The 23,163-nt window shown below is 46.3% G+C and overlaps 1 protein-coding gene across 3 annotated transcripts in view; it reads left to right on the top strand.

Annotated features, from left to right (window-relative positions):
- PSTPIP2 (proline-serine-threonine phosphatase interacting protein 2) overlaps positions 1-23,163 on the top strand; it is a 48,315-nt gene that overhangs the window by 4,180 nt on the left and 20,972 nt on the right. The window contains exons 1-4 of one of the 3 annotated variants that reach the window (XM_069963233.1): positions 10,954-11,123; positions 15,526-15,626; positions 21,184-21,261; positions 22,613-22,647. In XM_069963233.1, the coding sequence (XP_069819334.1) occupies positions 11,106-11,123; positions 15,526-15,626; positions 21,184-21,261; positions 22,613-22,647 (232 nt within the window). In that variant the 5' untranslated portion in view covers positions 10,954-11,105. Of the gene's footprint in view, positions 1-10,953; positions 11,124-11,158; positions 11,217-15,525; positions 15,627-21,183; positions 21,262-22,612; positions 22,648-23,163 lie in introns of those variants that run through there. The other 2 variants (XM_069963234.1, XM_069963232.1) reach the window with 2 other exon arrangements.

The following is a 23,163-nucleotide window of genomic DNA, read 5'->3' as shown; positions in this document are numbered from 1 at the left end:
GGTGTTCCATTTCTCTACAGCACCCCCACAGGCCAAATGTGGAATGACACAGTTCCCATTGAAATCAGTTTATCATGCACAGATGTAGTGGGTCCTCCAGTTAGACGCTCTTTATAGCTGCCCTTCTCTTTTTATTATTGAGGTTCGTGAACATGAAACAACCCACTAGGAACTCAGAAGCTGAAAATAGAATTTATAAACCACAAAAACCCTTTGAACCATCAGCTGTAGCTGCACTGTGGCTTGTGCTTAGTCACATACTACATACCGTACACCTTACACCAAAGCCACAATCCAGCTCAGACACGGTAGACAGGACACTAAGTGAGGCAGAAACAGACCTACAGTCAATACAGTCACCCAAGTAAAGAATTGCTCATTAAGGTTATGTTCACACTGGCAGCATGGCCTCTGTTTGTAATAGAGATTTGTAATTTACTTCTATTAAAAAATCTCAAGTACTCCAGTACTTATCAGCTGCTGTATGTCCTACAGGAAGGGGTGTATTCTCTCTAGTCTGACACAGTGCTCTCTGCTGCCACCTCTGTCTATGTCAGGAACTGTCCAGAGCAGCAGCAATTCTCCATAGAAAACCTCTCCTGCTCTCCAGACTAGAAAGAATACACCACTTCCTGTCGGACATACAGCAGCTGATAAGTACTGGGAGATTTTTTTTTTTTAAATAGAGGTAAATTACAAATCTGTTACACTTTCTAGTACCAGTTGATTTGAAATACTTTTTGGTGAACAACCCCTTTAATTGAGTTCTGCTCACACATGCACTGGGCCCCATTTATTTGGGGGGCAAAGTTTCTCCATTCTCATGATCAATAGGGACCCTAGCAGTTGGAACCCCACCAGTCAGCTAGTTATACCCTATCCTCTGGGTGGTTAATTTATAGTTTAAAGTTAGGCATACCCCTTTAATATCTTATTGGTGAGGTAACATAAGGGTCCCTTGATCCCTAAAAAATTGCTCTCGACATTACACGGCATCGGTAATGTTTACTAAAATTACTGCGATTGGATACGGCTGGTCACTAGCAGTGGAAAGTGATATTCCTGGAAACATTACATGTCTATTGGGGCAGAAATAGGGGAGTGGTTTCAACATTAGCCGGAACGCATATGTTCAACCACAGCCTATGGCTGATATTCATGTCAAGTCTTTAAAGGTTATTAAAGGCTATTGCAAAAAAACATGATCTATATGCTTCTCGCCTGTAGACTGCCCTGAATCTGCTCTCCTCTCTCTCTTCAGCCTACTATGTGAGCTGTCCTCCAGGGTTTCTCTCCTGCAGTGTACTATCTGAGCTGTTGTGTAACCTCATCCTCCTTCCTGCTCCTATCTAACACTGAAAGATCCGTAAATCCAGACTCCAGACAGAGTCCTCCTTACCCGTCTGCGTGCCAGCACAGCGTCACTAGTCATGGTCCCCACCAGGCTCTTGAAGCTCCCTACCTGTGACATCACAGCCCAACTTAGAAATGCCTGCTCAGCCAATCAGTGGCTGAGGTGGGACACTGCTGCAGTCACTGATTGGTTTACATCCCGCTGCAAGTATGTAAGTTAACCCCCTGCTGGCCAGAGCATACATCACCTGCTTCCCGCTTCGGCTTGCTTCGGGGAATTCATAGTGTGAAATTCGCTGCGGATCTGATGTGTCTGATGGCACCCTAAACACTGATTTTCTGTTGGTCAGGCTGACGATCACTTGACTAAGGAAGGGTCCTATTAGACGAATTGATCTTTAACGATACAGAGTGTACGATTTAGAATGATTTTGGTGTCAGCACTAAACAAACAATGAACGATTTCTTGTTGGTCGTTTGTTGCCTGCATTTACACAAAACGATTATCGTTTAAATTTGCACGTTATAAGGATAATTCGCATGACAATCGTCCCATGTAATAGGGCCCTAACTCTAATGAAACTCATGATGCAGCTGTGCTGGGATGAAACAGATATCACTGTAGGAATAGTAGTGATGGTTAGATATGAGCTAATCGCTCATCTAAATGAAGCGATTGATTTGTTTGATCAGCGCTCCACTCATCAAGTCAGCTACCTGATACTCCACCCCTGGTGCTGGGGAAAGGCTGGATCCAATCCTGGAAAACTGGGAGAAGTTTCCCTGGATTGGATCCAGCTTTTCCCAACATCCTGGGAGGAGTGGCGGTAGAGGAGCAGTGCTGACAGGCAGCCGACTTTGCTTCGTTTAGATCTGTAGTGATGGTGTGTGTGCATTTTATGGGTCAACCCAAAACCCTTTAAGGGTTGGTTCCCTTTAAGGCTATGGGGGAGATTTATCAAACATGGTGTAAAGTGAACTGGCTCAGTTGCCCCTAGCAACCAATCAGATTTTACCTTTCATTTTCCAAAGAGTCTGTGAGGAATGAAAGGTGGAATCTGATTGGTTGCTAGGGGCGACCGAGCCAGTTTCACTTTACACCATGTTTGATAAATCTCCCTCTATGTTCACAAATAGTATTTCTGTCAGTAATTTTTCAACCAATATCAGGATTGGAACTGACAGGGCAAAATTATAATAGAAAGATATTTTAAACCCAATCCTGGATTTGGTTACAAAAAGACGGACGGAAACACACTGTGTGAACAGAGCCTCAGTCTGTATGTGCTGCTGCTTCTGTACTGCACACAGAGTCCATTGTTTATGTAAAAGAGCAGGGATTAGCATTAATAACCTTATACCGTTCCACAGTCCTGCAGCCATAACTTGAAGCTACAATGACAATGACTTGTTTCCAACAGTATATGTGTATATATTGTAAAAGAGTACAGAAGGGCCTATGCGGAGAGGATGGGGTAAGCAGACTATGTAAATATGCAATTGCTTTATTCGCCATTACCTAACAAAGGGTTCGTGCACGGTTTGCAATACACATTTGCTTACTATTTACAAACAGTGCCCCCTCTTTCTATGGGTCATGTCTAAAATTGCAAATTAGCTCCATGAAATTCTATGGGGCTGAACTGCAATACCACACACAACCCGAAGACAGGGGCGGCGCTGTTTTTTTTTTTTTTTTTTGGGCAGAAACAACAATATGTTTTTCTTAATTACAAAGATATCAGAATTCCAGCTACAGACCTGCACACCCTTTTGACAGGATTTAGGTTCCTTGTACAGCAGCTAGTATACTGGCAATGTATCAGATGTTGGGAAACACGTCCTCAGACTCATGGTTGTACAGAATGCAAACATTGTTCCAAATACTTTACATTTTTTGTTGTGATAAATGAAAAAAAAAATTGAGAGAGAGAGAGATGTGACCATCAGTATGCACAAAGTATCTTGCCCTCTCGGGTATCTGCAGGCTATAGCTTCACTTAGACGGCCTGATAGACCTGCCAGTGCCAGTCAATTCACTGGTATATATTTAACTTTGTGGACTTTGTGAGCCAAAGGTTAACATAACAATGCAGTCCCATCTGTCAGCATCATGTTATAGAGCAGACGGATATAAAGTTTTGTGGAAAAATATTCAGTGCAAGCACGCCTACTGCCCAATGGGTGACAGCCAAGGGCAGGCAGGAGGCGTGCTTGCAGCAGAGGAAGAGGTGATTCAGACATACAAATCACAAACACATGTAAAGCAAAGGATGGCCTATCCAGGGGACACCACAGATCATCTGTTCGGCAGCCCGATTACATGGTAAAAAGGGCGGGAGTAGCGTTCTCCATTCACTGTGTAGCTGTGGCAACAAGGCCTGGCCACTATACAGTAAAGGGAGCCAATGGTCTTTGACTCCAAACTGCTGTGTAATTTCCCAGTAACTCCAGGTATGTCATTTAAATAAAGTACAAACAGCAAACAGAATAAAAAAAAAAAAAAAACAACATTACTCAGACATACATATCACACATATGTACAGCTTAGGGATTAACTGGTATCAGAAAGTTATATAGATTTGTAATTTACTTCTATTTAAAAATATCACGTCTTCCAGTACTTATCAGCTGCTGTATGTCCTGCAGAAGAGTGGTGTATTCTTTCCAGTCTGACACTGTGCTCTCTGCTGCCACCTCTGTCCATGTCAAGAACTGTCCTGATCAGTAGCAAATCCTCATAGAAAACCTCTCCTGCTCTGCACAGTTCCTGACACGGACAGAGAACACAGTGTCAGGGTGGGTTCAAACTACGGAATTCTCGCTGATAAACTCAGCGGAATTCCGCTGTCTGTCTGCGTGCACGGCCGCACGCCTTTCCGGCGACTCCATAGACATCATTCTATGTGCCGGCGTATTCCGCTATCCGCTATCTTTCAGCAGATAGCGGAATACGCCGGCCCATAGAATGGTGTCTATGGAGCCGGCGGAAAGGCGCGTGGCCGTGCACGCAGACAGACAGCGGAATTCCGCGAGAATTCCTCAGTATAAACCCACCCTCAGATTGGAACGAATACACGACTTCCTGCAGGACATACAGCAGCTGATCAGTACTGGAAGTTTTGAGATTTATAAACAGAAGTAAATTACAAATCTATATAAATTTATGATTTAACATAAAGGGGTTGTCCAGGATTCGAAAATGCACAGCCGCATTCTTACAAAAACAGCACCATCCCTTTTCCTCAGGTTGTGTATGGTATTGCAGTTAAGCTCCATTCACTTTAATGGAACTAAGCTGAAAACCCCACCCCCAAACTGGAAATAAGAGTCAAGCTGTTTCTGGAAGAAAGCGGCCATGTTTTTCTAAACCTAGAGAACCCCTTTAAGATAAATATTTTTGGAAATACATTCATTTAACAAACTTGCCTCATTCATGACAGCTCATTGTCTAACACCACCGACCACCACTCTGCTCTACAAGCAGTGGTCAGACTAATGGAAATTACTAGTATTTTATATTTATGGCATTTGGATCCAGCTACTTCCTCATGGACTGTGTCAGGATGTCAGAGAGTCGGAGATTAGACAAATAGGAGTTTGCAGTTAGTTATTAATCCATTATTTGTTTGCAGCTGTTTGATTTTATGGTGAACTGGATTTTTTTCTCCTCGGGCCAAGAGGTTGTGCTTAAAGGGGTTTTCCTGAAGTTTGATATTGATGGACATTGCTTAAAGGGGTTTCCCTGACAAAACAGATATCCTGCGGCCAGGCCATCTATCTGGCGCCACCACAGATCAGCTGTTTGGCAGCCACATTACATGTTAAAGGGGTTATGCAGTGCTACAAAAACATGGCCACTTTCCCACCTATATGGTCTGCACCCTGGGTGGGTTTCAAACTCCGTTCCATTGAAGTAAATGGAGCTTAATTGCAAACTACACCTGAACTGGAGACAAGAAAGGGGGAAAAGTGGCCATGTTTTTGTAGCGCTGAATAACCCCTTTAAACCGGGCTGGGAATAGCGTTCTCCATTCACTGTGTAGATGTGGTGACCGAGCCTGGCCACTAGTGCTACAAAAATATGGCCACTTTCTTCCAGAGACAGCACCGCTCTTGTCTCCAGGTCAGGCCATTGCGGTTTGCAATTAAGCTACATTCACTTTAATGGAACTGACTTACAAAACCTGCAGCCGAACTGGAGACAAGAGCGGTGCTGTCTCTGGAAGAAAGTGGCCATGTTTTTGTAGCACTGGGGAACCCCTTTAAATGTGTTGAGTGAGGGCTGAACAGTTTATAGGCTGGGGTGCCAGGTGTCAGCACACAGCTGTTCAGTGACTGATGACCTGTCCCAGGGCCGTTTTAATACATTGGTGGGCCCAGTGCACAGCCCTCAAGAGTGGGCCCCCCCTTCCCTTTCGGCACATTGTATAATGTACTGAATTTGCCCCCACACTGTATCAAGAGCCCCAATACATACAGTAGTTACCTTATAACACTATTTCCACCATACAGTGATTACATATTACATAAAAACTGCACTGAACAAAACAGGAAGATATCACCAATGATACCATTACATAATACCGCCACATCATGACCCCTAACACTACAACCCTATAACAGAGTGCAGTTACATCCAGTGACTCACCGGGGGCGTCTTCTCCGATCAGAGTCTATCACCTTTTCTTTTTCTCTCCATCCAGCCTGGGCCACCTTGAAGTCTTCTCCTGGCTGTGAATCTTCTCTCCAGAATCTGCCAGACAAATATTTTAGGCTCCAACACATCCAGTAGTTAGGTCCCTTGTACCCCTATACAGTAGTTACACCCCTCTGTACCCCTACATAGTTACACCCCTCTGTGCCTCCATAGTTTTAAGGTGTCCCTGTTATATATAGCCCCTCATGTGCTCCTCCAGTCATATACAGCCCTCCTGTGCGCTCCCCCATTAGTATATAGCCCCCCTGTGCACTCTCCCCAGTAGTATATAGCCCCCCCTGTGCTCTCCCACAATAGTATATAGCCCCCCTGTGCTCTCCCACAATAGTATATAGCCCCCCTGTGCTCTCCCCCAATAGTATATAGCCCCCCTGTGCTCTCCAATAGTATATAGACCCCTATGCTCTCCCACAATAGTATATAGCCCCCCTGTGCTCTCCCCCAATAGTATATAGCCCCCCTGTGCTCTCCATAATATATAGCCCCCCTGTGCTCTCCCCCATAGTATATAGACCCCTGTGCTCTCCCACAATAGTATATAGCCCCCCTGTGCTCTCCCACAATAGTATATAGCCCCCCTGTGCTCTCCACCAATAGTATATAGCCCCCTGTGCTCTCCCACAATAGTATATAGCCCCCTTGTGCTCTCCATAATATATAGCCCCCCTGTGCTCTCCCCCATAGTATATAGACCCCTGTGCTCCTCAATAGTATATAGCTCCCTGTGCTCCCCAATAGTATATAGCTCCCCTGTGCTCCCCAATAGTATATAGCCCCCTGTGCTCCCCAATAGTATATAGCTCCCCTGTGCTCCCCCATAGTATATAGCCCCCTGTGCTCCCCCATAGTATATAGCCCCCTGTGCTCCCCAGTAGTATATAGCCCCCTGTGCTCCCCAGTAGTATATAGCTCCCCTGTGCTCCCCAGTAGTATATAGCTCCCCTGTGCTCCCCAGTAGTATATAGCTCCCCTGTGCTCCCCCATAGTATATAGCTTCCCTGTGCTCCCCATAGTATATAGACCCCTGTGCTCCCCAGTAGTATATAGTCCCCTGTGCTTCCCCATAGTATATAGCTTCCCTGTGCTCCCCCATAGTATATAGCTCCTCTGTGCTCCCCCATAGTATATAGACCCCTGTGCTCCCCCATAGTATATAGCCCCCTGTGCTCCCCCATAGTATATAGCCCCCCTGTGCTCCCCCATAGTATATAGGTCCCCTGTGCTCCCCCATAGTATATAGCTCCCCTATAGTATATAGCTCCCCTGTGCTCCCCCATAGTATATAGCCCCCTGTGCTCCCCCATTGTATATAGCTCCCTGTGCTCCCCAGTAGTATATAGCCCCCTGTGCTCCCCAGTAGTATATAGCCCCCTGTGCTCCCCCATAGTATATAGCCCCCTGTGCCCCCCATAGTATATAGCTCCCTGTGCCCCCCATAGTATATAGCCCCCTGTGCTCCCCCATAGTATATAGCCCCCTGTGCTCCCCCATAGTATATAGCCCCCTGTGCTCCCCAGTAGTATATAGCCCCCTGTGCTCCCCAGTAGTATATAGCCCCCTGTGCTCCCCAGTAGTATATAGCCCCCTGTGCTCCCCCATAGTATATAGCCCCCTGTGCTCCCCCATAGTATATAGCCCCCTGTGCTCCCCCATAGTATATAGCTCCCCTGTGCTCCCCCATAGTATATAGCCCCCTGTGCTCCCCCATTGTATATAGCTCCCTGTGCTCCCCAGTAGTATATAGCCCCCTGTGCTCCCCCATAGTATATAGCCCCCTGTGCTCCCCAGTAGTATATAGCCCCCTGTGCTCCCCCATAGTATATAGCCCCCTGTGCTCCCCCATAGTATATAGCCCCCTGTGCTCCCCCATAGTATATAGCTCCCCTGTGCTCCCCCATAGTATATAGCCCCCTGTGCTCCCCCATAGTATATAGCCCCCTGTCCTCCCCCATAGTATATAGCTCCCCTGTGCTCCCCAATAGTATATAGCCCCCTGTGCTCCCCCATAGTATATAGCTCCCCTGTGCTCCCCCATAGTATATAGCTCCCCTGTGCTCCCCCATAGTATATAGCTCCCCTGTGCTCCCCCATAGTATATAGCTCCCCTGTGCTCCCCCATAGTATATAGCCCCCTGTGCTCCCCCATAGTATATAGCCCCCTGTGCTCCCCCATAGTATATAGCCCCCTGTCCTCCCCCATAGTATATAGCCCCCTGTCCTCCCCCATAGTATATAGCCCCCTGTGCCCCCCATAGTATATAGAACCCTGTGCCCCCCCCCCATAGTATATAGCTCCCCTGTGCTCCCCCATAGTATATAGCTCCCCTGTGCTCCCCCATAGTATATAGCTCCCCTGTGCTCCCCCATAGTATATAGCTCCCCCTCCCATATAACATTGAAAAAAACAAACACTGTTACTCACCTAGGTCCACGCGTTCCTCTTCTCTTCCCTCTTGTGGCCGCACTTCCTGCGGTCACAAGAGGCTGCACTCCCCTTACCCTCGCGCCGACGCTCCAGTGACGTCGGGCGCTAGAGGGAGAGTGCGGCCTCTTGTGACCGCAGGAAGTGCGGCCACAAGAGTGACTGACAGGGAGGGAGCCAATGGCTCTCTCTCTGTCAGTGTCGCTGCTGCTGCAGCGCAGAAGCGCCGCAGCAGCAGCAGCGGGCGGGGGCAGCGGCGAACGCCGGGGGGGCCCTGCAGGGGGCGCCATGGAGGGGTAAGTAGATTACTCATCCATGGCGCTCCCCCCTGACAGGCTGGTGGCCGCAGCCCTGTGCGGCCGCACTGGTCGCACATAGCAACGGCCGGCCTGCTCGGGGGGGCCCCTTTAACCAGTGGGCCCGATGCACGTGCACCATGTGCCCTCTGGTTAAAGCGGCCCTGACCTGTCCTATGGAAAGGCTATCAATCTGATTTACCTGAACCCCCCCCCCTTAAAGGGGTTCTCTGGTAAAAAAATTAAAAATAAAATACATTTTTGCAAGTCAACTGGTGTCAGAAATCTACAGATTTGTAAAAGACTTAAAAAAAAAAATCTCTAGTCTTCCAGTACTTACCAGCTTCCGTATGTCCTGCAGGAAGTGGTGTATTTTTTTCCAGTCTTTAACAGTGCTTTCTGTTGCCACCTCTGTCCATGTCAGGAACTTTCCAGAGCAGGAGAGGTTTTCTATGGGGATTTGCTACTGCTCTGGACAGTTGCTGACATGGACAGAGGTGGCAGCAGAGAGCACTGTGTCAGACTGGAAATAATATACCACATCCTGCAGGACATACAGCAGCTGATAAGTACTGGAAGAATTGAGAAGTAATTTACAAATCAGAATAACTTTCTGACACCAGTTGATTTGAAAACAATCCCCCCCCTCCAGAGTACCCCTTTAAGCTGGTCCAGTCAGATCAGTGGATTGACTGAGGAGGTCATCTGGCTCTGTCTTACCTGGTATTACTCTGGTCAGTATTATAAGCAAGCCTTCTTGTAAACCGCAGCGCCCAGTTCCTGCTCTACAGTCTCTGTTCCTCCATCCCATTAGTTGTCATTGAAGAATTCTGAGAAATGCTATGGAATAATATATCACATAGATGTCCAAATCACCATAAAGTCCCCGAATTCTTCCATACTATATCAGCTGACGCACAAGACATCTGTTGATTCCTTTCATCACTTGTAAGAGAACCCCGACTATCCTGGCTTTAGGGGGTGGAAAAATCAGCTAATAGCATGGGGTCCACCTTTCTGAAATATATTGTGATCTTGTGACTTGTGAACTTGTGACTTTATCATTGTAGATCAAACCTCAACCCCAAATCCCCAGTATTCTTAAAGGGTACTCCAGCGATTTTCTTTTTTCTTTCACATCAACTAGTTTCAGAAAATTACAGAGATTTGTAACTTACTTCTATTTAAAAATCTCAAGTTTTCCCATACTTATCAGCTGCTGTATGTCCTGCAGGAAGTGGTGTATTCTTTCCAGTCTGACTCAGCGCTCTCTGCTGCCACCTCTGTCCATGTCAGGAACTGTCCAGAGCTGTAGAGGTTTTCTATGGGGATTTGCTACTGCTTTGGACAGTTCCTGACATGGACACAGGTGGCAGCAGAGAGCACTGACAGAATAGAAAGAATACAGCAACGAAGTACTGGAAGACTGGAGATCTTTAAATAGAAGTAATGTCTGACACCAGTTGATTTGAAAATTCTGCCCTTGGCTTACCAGTACCAAACTCATTGTGATTGTTTTTTTCCCCCACAGATGCCATGAAGTACACAATTGTGGTGTCTGCCACTGCCTCTGATGCTGCCCCCCTGCAGTACCTGGCACCAGTCTGGAGAGCAGGAGAGGTTTTCTATGGGGAATTGCTGCTGCTCTGGACAGTTCTTGACATGGGCAGAGGTGGCAGCAGAGAGCACTGTGTCTGACTGGAAAGAATACACCACTGCATGTAGGACATGCAGCAGCTGATAAGCACTGGAAGACTTGACATTTTAGAATAGAAATTTACAAATCTACATAACTTTCTGAAACCAGTTGATTTGTTAGTGAAAAAAAATCACTAGAGTACCCCTTTAAGCACCATATGGCAGCATTATTTGGGAATTTAAAGTGAATGTTCCAGCAGGTACATCTTTACATCTACAGACCGGCACCGCTGTACTTTTTTTTGTAACGTGTACGGCACCCGTCTTTTCCGGTCACCGTAGCTTTGAATACAAAAGGAGAGATTTATCAAACATGGTGTAAAGTAAAACTGGCCCAGTTGCCCCTAGCAACCAATCAGATTCCACCTTCCATTTTCCAAAGAGACTGTGAGGAATGAGAGGTGGAATCTGATTGGTTGCTAGGGGCAACTGAGCCAGTTTCACTTTACACCATGTTTGATAAATCTCCCCCAAAGTCTCAGGATAACTAGTCATATACTCTGCTCCTTCTGGGCTAAGTAGTCACACGTCTCCCATATAGCCTCCAGCAGGAGTAAGTTTATCTGTCTTCCGTATACCGCTCACAATATCTATACACCACTCTCCAGTACCTGGGATGAAGTGTTCAAAGCCTGTAAGTCATAAAGCACGGCATGTAAAATACGAGGAAGCTACAGGAGGAAACGTCTCTGCTGTATAACCAGGAACTGCTCCAACTATTCTAAAGGTGACGGCTCTGTGACTGGAGGGCTTCATGGTCATAGGTCAACGCGGTATACAGCTCCGGCGTGAACCCTGTCTATGTGTTATATTAGGGTTGGGACCCGTTCTGGAGGACCTGGGACATCCTTGTATTATATCAGTATTCCCCAAGCAACGGCTCCACAGCACGAGAGTCACAGGGTGGGGTACAGAGCACAGACGGCCATTACTTTTGGCGAATTTGTTTTCATTCAAATCAACTGGTTTTAGAAAGTTAAAATCTCCAGTCTTACAGTATTTATCAGCTGCTGTATGTCCTGCAGGAAGTGGCATATTCTTTCCAGTCAGACACAGTGCTCTCTGCTGCCACCTCTGTCCATGTCAGGAACTGTCCAGAGCAGGAGAAAATCCCCATAGAAAACCTCTCCTGCTCTGGACAGTTCCTGACATGGACAGAGGTGGCAGCAGAGAGCAGTGTGTCAGACTGGAAAGAATACAACACTTCCTGCAGGACATACAGCAGCTGATAGGTACCGGAAGACCTTTAAATAGAAGTAAATTAAAATCTATATAACTTTCTGACACCAGTTGAGTAAAAGTGATCACAGACACCTATAAAATTTTGTAGAAAATTCTTCCCTGAAGTGTGGAAGCCATTATACCTGCAAAGGAGGAGAGACTCCATAGTAACGTATTTGGATTTAGAATGAGATGTTCCTGTAGGTGTCCTATTACTTTTATCCATATAGTGTGCATGGGTTAATGGGACCTTATGGCTACATTGCACTCAAGCAGCTTATAGTGGTGGTATTACAGCTGACTACAGGTTAAACCCAAACTGGCAGCACCATGAATCCCTATGTTTCCCTCAGTTCATGTTAATAAATAGATTGTCCAGTATATGAAAATACTTGGCTGCTTTCTTCCAGAAACAGCGCCATACTCACCTATGTCTGTCAGTGCTGCTAAGCTTTATTAAAGTGGATGCAATTACGAGCAGCAATACCACACCCAACCTGTGAAGAGCTGTGGCACCGTTTCGGATGTAAACTATGTATAGATGGAAGCAGATTGCTAAGGAGTGGGGTTATATAAGTTGTCATTAATTGGTGTCTAGTAAATCCAACTGAAAATCATATTCGGGTTGTCCAAGGAAAAAGATTTGCTTCATGGTTGGGGGTAATGTCAAAATAATAAATATGCTATACTCACCTCCTCCAGTCCCCTGCAGTTGCAGTGCCAATGCTCTCTGTCCTCAGCTGGTCTCTTTCTGGTTTCTGCATAGCACCAACCCCACAGGACCTGCCTGCTCAGCCAATCATCGGCTGCAGTGCTGTTCCGCCTCACTCACTGATTGGCTGAGCAGGCAGAAGAACACAGAACCTGCAACGCACACAGATCAGTATTGATGTGGCGACTGGAGGAGGTGAGTATAGTATATTTATTATTTAGTTGGCAATAAGGCTATTGGCAATAGGGAGGAGGGTACACACGTCTCTTTCCTATTTATTCTAGTATCAAATTCGGCAAATACTAAGCTTGGATGATGGCCTAGAAGCTCAAGCAAATATCCTTCCCTTTGCTCCCCTCTGCATAGTAGTGGCAACTCCTGTAAGTGGGTTGTCTGGAGAAACATTGTTACCTTCACAAAAAATAAGCTGTACTGATTCCCCCCCCCCCCTCCCCCAACACCCAGAGTCGCTCCCACCCTCAGAGCTTCCAGTTCTCCATCCTGACTCATCAGCCATGGAAGGAAATTCAATATAAATAGTTTAAACTTTTTGTTAATGGAACAAGGAAGTATTAATAGAAAAAAAAGGATCCTGGGCCATTAACATGGCAGCCGGAGTTCCTGTGACTGCTCATGTAAGTGACTGAACACACATGAAACTGGCCTAACCAGCACTGGGTGGACCTGTCCCCGGGCTATAGGGCAATTCCCCTGCCATGCTTATGTTTTGCCGGCAATGTTTTGAATGATATTTTAATGAGTCACCGATATACTATAAACCTGACTCCTGATCACGTAATGCTTCACTTCTGGGTTACACTTCATCTGTCACTATCTACAGTTGTGTCAGAGTATATAGAGTTGTATATAGAGGGCGACCATGGCACCCCCATAAAATATAGACACAATAAATGAAGCCTAGAAGCTGATAATAGTGTCACTCAGGTGCCCCATCATAGTCAGCCACATTGCCCCATAATAGTCAGCCACATTACCCCATAATAGTCAGCCCCATTGCCCCATAATAGTCAGCCAGACTGTCCCATAATAGTCAGCCCCATTGTCCTATAATAGTCAGCCACATTGCCCCATAATAGTCAGCCCCATTGTCCTATAATAGTCAGCCACATTGCCCCATAATAGTCAGCCCCATTGCCCTATAATAGTCAGCCAGACTGTCCCATAATAGTCAGCCCCATTGTCCCATAATAGTCAGCCACATTGTCTTATAATAAATAGTCAGCCACATTGCCCCATAATAGTCAGCCACATTGCCCCATAATAATCAGCCCCATTGCCCCATAATAGTCAGCCCAATTGCCCCATAATAGTCAGCCCCATTACCCCATAATAGTCAGCCCCATTGCCCCATAATAGTCAGCCACATCGCCCCATAATAGTCAGCCCCATTGCCCCATAATAGTCAGCCCCATTATAGTCAGCCACATTGTCCCATAATAGTCAGCCCCATTGCCCCATAATAGTCAGCCCCATTATAGTCAGCCCCATTGCCCCATAATAGTCAGCCCCATTGCCCCATAATAGTCAGCCACATTGTCCCATAATAGTCAGCCACATTGTCCCATAATAGTCAGCCACACTGTCCCATAATAGTCAGCCACATTGCCCGATGATAGTCGGCCCCATAATAGTCAGCCACATTACCCCATAACATATTAAAGGAGTTATCCAGCGCTACAAAAACATGGCCACCTTTCCCCTACAGTTGTCTCCGGGATTGGGTGGGGTTTTGAAACTCAGTTCCATTGAAGTAAATGGAGCTTAATTGCAAACCGCACCTGAACTGGAGACAACAGCAGGGGGAAAAGTGGCCATGTTTTTGTAGCGCTGGATAACCCCTTCAGAAGCTTAAAACAGTGCCAACCACAGTGCCCTCATAATTAAAGGGGCATTCTTGAATTTTATATTTTTCCTAATCAACTGGTTTCACAAAGTTATGCAGATTTGTAAATTACTTCTATTTAAAAATTCAAGCCTTCTAGTACTTATCAGCTGCTGTATGCTTGGCAGGAAGTGGTGGATTCTTTCCAGTCTGACACAGTGCTCTCTGCTGCCATCTCTGTCCATGTCAGGAACTGGCCAGAGCAGGAGAGATTTTCTATGGGGATTTGCTACTGCTCTGGACAGTTCCTGACATGGACAGAGGTGGCAGCTGAGAGCATTGTGTCAGACTGGAAAGACTACAGCATTTTCTCTAGGACATACAGCAGCTGATAAGTAGTATAAGGATTTGTTTTTTTGTTTGTTTGTTTTAAATAGAAGTAATTTACAAATCTGTATAGCTTTTTCAGTTGATTTTAAAATAATGTTTCGTTTTTCTCTGGAGTATCCCTTTAATCTGGCCACAGTGCCCCTATACTATATACTTTGAAATATAACCTCACAAAATAAATGTATAATTTTGTATTTATCTACTATTATATGTTTGGTGGTAGGATTGGTGACACAGGCCTCTCTGCTTGTGTAAGGAACTGCAGGGCTGCTCAAGCCCTTATCCCTGCTGCTGCTGACACAGCTCTACTGACCCCCCTCCCTGTACTGTATATTCTTATGGTTGTCAGTAGTGCGGTGTATGCAGAAGCCTCTGCAGAATGAGCAGTGATTACTATCTCTCTACTATTACTCTCTGGAGTTCCCCTTTAACCAAATGGAGTTCCCCTTTAACCTAACTTTAAATACACTGACTTTGCATTTCATATCATCTTGCTCATTGAAGTGACATTTCCGTCTCTATTCAATTTAGATGTTAGGGCCCTTTTACACAGAAAGATTATCTGACAGATTATCTACCAAAGATTTGAAGCCAAAACCAGGAACAGACTATAAACAGAGATCAGGTCATCAAGGAAAGCCTGAGATTTCTCCTCTTTTCAAATCCAGTCCTGGCTTTGGCTTCAAATCTTTGGCAGATAATCTGTCAGATAATCTTTCTGTGTAAAAGGGCCCTTAGCTTGATCTGACTTTGTTATGTAGATTGGATCCACCCGACGTCTGCCCATCCCGACATGGACTATAGTGATACTCCGCAGGGCAGATCTGGGCTCTTACAATGTCTCTGATCTAATTGTTCTGTTCTTTGCAGAGTACAGACATCACCAGTACCCAGGGCTATGACACCCTCCTCCAGCACATGAATGATGGCAGGAAGAACTGCAAGGAGTTTGAAGATTTCCTAAAGGAAAGGTGAGTGTGCCATTCATTCTAAGTACTGACAGGTTTACATATACACCGTATTCACTCCTACACAAGCCTATAGGATGTCTCATCCTAAATCCCTAGGTGCCAATATGGATTTGCACCCCTCCCTCCTTTGCAGATATAACAGCTTCCACCCTTTTGGGAAGATTACCCATTGGTGTATACAGGGTACCTTCCTACCCACAACATTAACTGAGTTGCAGAAGACAGGCTCCATTATGAGCCTCCTACAACTGAATGGAGATTGCCGCAAGTCTGGGAGTGAAGCACACAGTCCTGTGCTTCTCCCCACTCGCTCTGACTACCTGTCCATGAGGATACTTACCTACACTGTTTGGCAGGGGCGTAGCTAGGATTCATGGGGCCCCATAGCAAAAAACTGTACGGGGCCCCATGAATCATGTACGCTCCCCTACCCCCCACCCTCCGCCAAACACAGACAATGACGCACATATATACACACTGAGGCACCATTAAAGGGGCAGTGCAGCGGTAAGCAACTATTCACTAAATAACACACATTACAAAGTTATACAACTCTGTAATGTATGTTATGTTAGTGAATGGCCCCCTTCCCCGTGTTTCCCCCAACCCCGGAAGTGTAGTGCTCTATACTCGCCTGATTCGTGTCAAGCCCCGTCTGCCATCTTGTAATAATGATGTCACCTTCAGGCGGCCGTCCGAACCGCTCCGACCGTCCCTCGTGCCGCCCGCCCGAAGATGATATCATTGTCACAAGATGGCGGCTGGGGTCGACACGAAGCAGGTGAGTATAGAGCACTACACTTCCGGGTCTAGCGTGGGTGGGGGGAAACACGGGGAAGGGGGCCATTCACTAACATAACATACATTACAAAGTTGTATAGCTTTGTAATGTGTTTTATTTAGTGAATAATTTTTTATCGCCGCACTACCCCTTTAACATATATACAGATACGCCACTGACATACACCCATATATACGCTGTAATGTGATTACACTAGTACAGATGTATACACCATGAGTAGACTGTACACAGGGAAATCATCTCAGTGTAATAAGAAATACTCAACCAGAAATAAAAGAAAATGCAGCAGATATTAAAGGGGTAGTGCAGCGGTAAAGAATTATTCACAGAATAACACACATTACAAAGTTATATGTATGTTATGTCTGTGAATGGCCCCCTTCCCCGTGTCCCACCACCCCCACCCGTGTACCCGGAAGTGTGGTGCGCTATACTCACCTGTCACGTGCCGACTCGTCTCCGATCTTCAGTCATTGAAGTCATCTTCGGACGGCCGGGCCGAATCTCTCCGACCGTCCTGAGTGCCGGCCCGCCTCTGCCGCGTCATCGGCTGCTCAGCCGCGATTGGCTGAGCACAGTTATGCCGATGACACGGCAGACGGTGGCCAGCACTCAGGACGGTCGGAGGGATTCGGCCCGGCCGTCCGAAGATGACTTCAATGACTGAAGATCGGAGACGAGTCGGCACGTGACAGGTATGTATAGCGCACCACACTTCCGGGTACACGGGTGGGGGTGGTGGGACACGGGGAAGGGGGCCATTCACAGACATAACATACATTACAAAGTTGTATAACTTTGTAATGTGTGCTATTCTGTGAATAATTCTTTACCGCCGCACTACACCTTTAATGGTGGGTTCTTTTATTAAAGCCCAGCATTAATAGAAGCTGCTGCAGAACATCTTTGGGGGCAAACCTGTCACTTGAGACACTACTGACATACACAAACACACATATACACCAGTGTTACAGACTATATATATATATATATATATATATATAGCGCCACAGATACATACACCTACTAACATATACACCCATAGATACATATGTGTCACGGCCGCCGCCGCAACCTCTCCATGCAGCTGCCGGGGTCCATGTGCAGGGACCCGGCGCTGCTACTAGTTCGGCCCCTGGGGGCGCCTCACCTCACCCCGCTCCTGTCACCCGCTGTGCCGGCCGGCGAGTGCGTCCCCGCCTCCTAGGGCGCGCGCGCGCCGGCTGTCTCAGATTTAAAGGGCCAGTCCGCCCCTAATTGGAAGTTGCACTAATCACTTCCTATAAATTCCAGCCCTGCCCCACTACAGGGGTTGGAGCCTCTACATGCTTCCCATAGCGTTTGGCCCAGCTCCCTGTTGTTCCTGACCATAGTCCTTGTCCCTTGTTCCTGTCCGCAGTCCTTGTCCCTAGTCCTTGCCCGCTGCCTTCCCATTGTTCCTGAGTCCTGTCCGCCACCTGCGATCACGTCTACAGACCTCTGCCTGCACATCTCCTGCCTACTGCTCCTGCCACGCCTCGCCTGCCGTCACTAGCAACCAAGCCAGGGGTAGCGACCTGGGGGTCGCCTGCCGCAGCAAGTCCATCCTGCCTTGCGGCGGGCTCTGGTGAAAACCAGCGGCCCCTTAGACTCCGCTACCTGGTGAGGTTAGTGCTATCGCTAGTGACGGTCCAGTGGATCCACTACTCCAGGCGTTACAATATGTACACTCACTGACACACATACACAGCACTTACAGCTCCCAGGCTTCCCCCCTCCTCCTCCTGTAGTCCGGGCTGATCTTCACATAGAAGTATTTAGGACCTTTGGGTCATGTGATCATAAGGTCCTTCATCCCTCTCCTGTGCCTTGCAGGACCTGCTCCTTTTGATGTTCAGCCTGCTCACCCCGCACTACAGTGAGGGGGCTGAACAGTGCAGTGGCGGGGCGCTCTTCCTCTCTGGACCCCTGGGGGAGCGGGGTACAGTGGTCGGCTGTCAGTGGCATACAGTACCTACCATGAAGGCAGAGCAGGCTTTCTCGGGCCCCCTTAATGCAGGGGCCCCATAGCAGTCGCCTTCCCTGCCTTCATGGTAGCTACGCCACTGCTGTTCGGTCGCAGCTCCCATTATTGTCCCTTGCCACTTATCTTTTCTTCCTGCAGTGAGAGCAGGACCTGCCCATTGGCTATGACAGGGCACCACTGTGGCCAGTGATTGGCTGAGCAGGCAGGTCCTGTTCAACATCGCATCTTAGAAGCAGGGGAAAAAGATGAGCAGTGGGAGACCAGGGCAGGCAAGTATTGATTGTTCTTTTCAGCTAAATATACAGTATATATATATATATATATATATATATATATATATAGTGTGCCAACATTCTGGACTACAGTGTTTAGGACATATGATACTCTGATGCCAGAAAGAACGCCTCTGTAGCGCACTCTATTTCTGTCCACAGGGGGGCGTATTGGTATAGTGTCAAGGCACAAGCTCAATTCTCTATGTAATTCCTGTCTTTAAGGAGGATCTGTTGTTTTAAAAGGTTTTTGTTTTTTTAAAAAACCTGCCTAGTTAGATTAACCCTTCAGAGTGGTGATTTTAGGGGTTTCATTTCTGGTATTGAGCCCTAGAGATTCTTCTCCATGGTGCACAGCACATACTCCTCTCTGCAATGCCATGCTATAGTGCTGGAGAAAACGCACTGTACTGAGTAGGCTGCTGAGCTGATCATTTACACAGTACACTACTATAGATAGCCTATTGTGGGAGAAGGGGTTAGTGACACACTGGGTTTGGAAGATGCTATGTGAATAGAAAGGCAGAACAGCAGGATCACAGCAAGGAAAGGGTTAAACTATGCACCAAGCTGCTACTAATGCTGCTGCCGACAGTCTAAAGGGGTACTGCAGCACTGTGGACATGGAGTAGTAGGCAGACTGGTATTTACACAAGGGACGGCTCCCCGATGATATATGGGTGGTCAGTGATTAGAAAGCCTTGATTTTACTTTGAGGAACAGAGACAGAAATCTTCTGGGAGCAAGTAGTGAACAGCAGATGACAGAGAAGTGAGACACCTAGTGGTCAGTTTTGGTAAATTAAGAGATTTACAGATACGTTAAAGGGGTAGTGCGGCATTTAACATTTATTCACTAAATAACACACATCACAAAGTTATACAACTTTGTAATTTGTGTTATTTAAGTGGATGGCCCCCTTCCCCGTGTTCTCCCCCACCCCGGAAGTGTGGTGCGGTATACTTATTCAATTGCTGTCTACCTCGGCCGCCATCTTAGGTATACAACGTCATCTTTGGGAGGCCGGCCGGAGCGCTCCAGTCGTCCCTCATGTCGTCCCTCCTCTGCCGCGTCATCAGCTGCTCAGCCGTGATTGGGGTGGGGGGGAATACGGGGAAGGGGGCCATTCACTTAAATAACACACATTACACAGTTGTATAACTTTGTAATGTGTGTTATTTAAGTGAATAAATGTTAAACGCCGCACTACCCCTTTAAGGGGAACCAGTCACCATGATAATGCTATGTAAACTATCATCATCATGTTATAGAGCAGGAGGAGCTGAGCTGATTGATATATAAATTTATAGGAAAAGATTCAGTATAACTTGTAATTTATTGATTCAAATCTCTGATGTTCCCATGTTAAAGAGTCCAGTCCATTGTGACACCGCCCACTGGACTCCTTATCATAGAATAAGCAGGGATTTTAATCAAGTTACAAGTTATTGTCAGCAACGGCAAACACAACCAGACAGTGGGCCCTGATCTAATCCCACCCACTGTCCCTGCCTAATTGCCTCAGTCGACCCTAGGCGGTCGCGGACAACCATGAAGACGTTCCCTGTACTGAATACGTGGAACACAAAACACGACGGACGGACAAACACAATAAAGAGAAGTCAACAAGCCAGGTCAAACCACACGGGCAACGCAGTACAGAATCGGCAAGCAAAGAATAGTCACAGGTCAGGCGGAGGGTCAAGAACACGAGAAGACAGGCAGAATAGGATATAGGGCAGGGAACGCTGGGACGGAGCAGGGGAGCTGGGACTAGAAGAACTAATAGCCAGCAAATACCAGCTGGCTTTCACATTACTTTATACTGGACCAGGAGCCCGGACCAGACACTGATTGGTCCGGTCTCCTGATCCAGCAATCACTGCAGCCGCGGTGCTGCAGACCAAGTGGCAGAGCGATCTGCCACTCAGCCCGCACGAGCCGCATCAGCTGCGCTGACCGGTCAGCTGACTGACTGTCACGTGAGACCGCGGCGTCCCCGGTTACTAGGGACGCCGTCGGGTCTCCGTGACGTCACTCTGCTCCGGCGGGCGGAGCTCCGGCGCGTTCTCGAGCCGGCCGCCGGAGCAGAGGCCGGGGAAGACGCCGCAGGAGCCAGGTCAGGTGAGTTCCTGACAGTTATACTGAATCTTTTCCAACAAAGATATCTATATATCAATCAGCTCAGCTCCTCCTGCTCTATAACATGATGGTGATAGATAAGATAGCATTGTCTTGGTGACAGGTTCCCTTTAAGAATCACATTAACTGTGACTTGGAGGGAAGTTGTCCCCCGCACACCCACCACATTGTGAATTGTATACGGGATATATGTAATAACTGTATATACGTGCAGACAGGTATTGATTTAGTATGTAATTATATGGCTTCTATTCTAGGGATCGACATATAGATAAGTAGATAAATTTCAGATAAAGACAAAAAAAAAAAAATAATGTTAATATTTCCATTTCACAGGGCAGCAATAGAAGAGAAATACGGGAAAGATCTGGTTAATTTAACTAAGAAGAAACCCTGTGGCCAAACAGAAGTGAAGTGAGTGCTTAGCTGATCATACTGTATAAGAATCTTTCCTCATCTGTGTCTAAGATGGTGTTGAGCCCATTGCAGTACTTACTGTACTTCAGAGCCCAGTTAGGCAACAAAGATTGAATACAAAGAGTGTCTCTCTCTTTGGAGGACCCAGCATGTCCACGTATTACATGGACACTCCATTTATTTTATTGGGCTTCATGTAATGCTCCAGTTCACCAGAGGTGGTGCTGCAGAGGAATTGAACACCTGATGCCAGGTCCCCTGTCGGATATTATAGAGGAGGCACAGTACTTTGGCAGATATAAGTGGATGTAAACTGCAAGGGAAATTCCCCTGTGTTTTTCTTCCCTGTGTTTCCTTGTGTCTTGCCCATTTTATCTGTCATGAAATGTGTCAGATATAATCATTGCTGTACTGTGTATAAAGATTATGTTAAGTAGTTACTTAAAGGGATTTTACAGCCTGTTTATATTAATTACATTCCTTAGGCCATGTTCACACATAGCATTTAAAGGGGTATTCCACTCAAACATAACTTCCGATATGTTTCTGCCCATGGTGAGACTAACAATTCCTTCCATCCTTGTTATTTTCTATTTAGTCTCCTTCCCCCAGTTCTAAGCTGCTGCTTTTTGCTGAAGACACAAATGTCTGCACGTGAGCCTTCCTCTCTGTCTCCCCCTCCCTTCTAAGACAGCTGATGTAAACAAGTCCCTGGTAGGCTGTATCTGCAACATTGTAGCTTCTTTGTAATACTGGGAGAGTTATTCTGAAGTCAAGTTGCTTATGAACTCACTGTGATTAACCCTCCCAGCATTACAAAGAGGCTACAAAGTTGCAGATAAAGCCTGCCAGGGACTTGTTTATACTATCTGTCTCAGAAGAGGGGGGGGGGGGGGGGGGAGAGACAGAGAAAAGCTCACACACAGATTTTTGTGTCTTTAGCAGAAAACAGAAGCTCAGAACTGGGGAAGGAGACTGGATTGATAATAACAAGTATGGAAGGAATTATTAGTCTCACTATGGGCAGCAAAATATTATAAAAGTTATGCTTGAGTGGAATACCCCTTTAATGTGTTTTTAATTAGCGCTATTTCGCAGGAAAAATAGCTATATTTTCCCACAATTTTCGCAGAAACAGTGATAATTTACTGTGAATTGTGCAATTTGCGTCAAAATATCGCAAATTTGTGCTATTCAAACATGCATCAAATACCATGTGTGAACACAGCCTTAGGATAGACCATGCATATCAGAGTGTTGTAGGTCTCCCTGCAGCTGACTGAGTCAAGCTTCTGATTTTAGAAGAGAGGCAACTCCTAGTAACTCCTCTTTAATTCCTCTCCCGCAGCACACTTAAAAGGGCTCTAGATGTCTTCAAGCAACGTGAGTATATATATATTTTTTATTGTGTATACTGTCTCCAATTTTGCAAATATCCATAGGGGTCAGAGCAATCCCTTTAAGACACAAAATTCCGAACCTCCCGCTTTACTTTATACTGCAACAGAGAAGTGATCAGTAATTTGTGGCTCTCCAGCTGGTATTCTGCCCTGACAGCCTTCTGGTTGCCTCTAGCACCCCTAGTGGTGGTTTGCAGGTACTGTAAACAAGGAAACAGCAAAAGCCTCTTCTTACCATAGCCTCATGGTGGTTTACAGTGATCTTCATGCAGAGAAGGCTGTGTCTGATACACCACTTCTTGCAGGACATACAGCAGCTGATAAGTATGGGAAGATTTTTAAATAGTAGTAAATTACAAATCTGTATAATTTTCTGACACCAGTTGATTTGAAAGAAAAATCTATATTTTTTAACCCCTTGCCATGAGCAATGATAGTGTATTAGCATTGAATTAGCATAATTCAGGTGGTGATAGAGCTGCAGTACCAGATGCAGCCA

Source organism: Dendropsophus ebraccatus, chromosome 3 (genome assembly GCF_027789765.1).
Source record: "Dendropsophus ebraccatus isolate aDenEbr1 chromosome 3, aDenEbr1.pat, whole genome shotgun sequence".
NCBI classification, from domain to species: Eukaryota; Metazoa; Chordata; class Amphibia; order Anura; family Hylidae; genus Dendropsophus; species Dendropsophus ebraccatus.
Note: the sequence above shows the minus strand (reverse complement) of the source record. Positions and strands in the feature narration are given on the sequence as shown.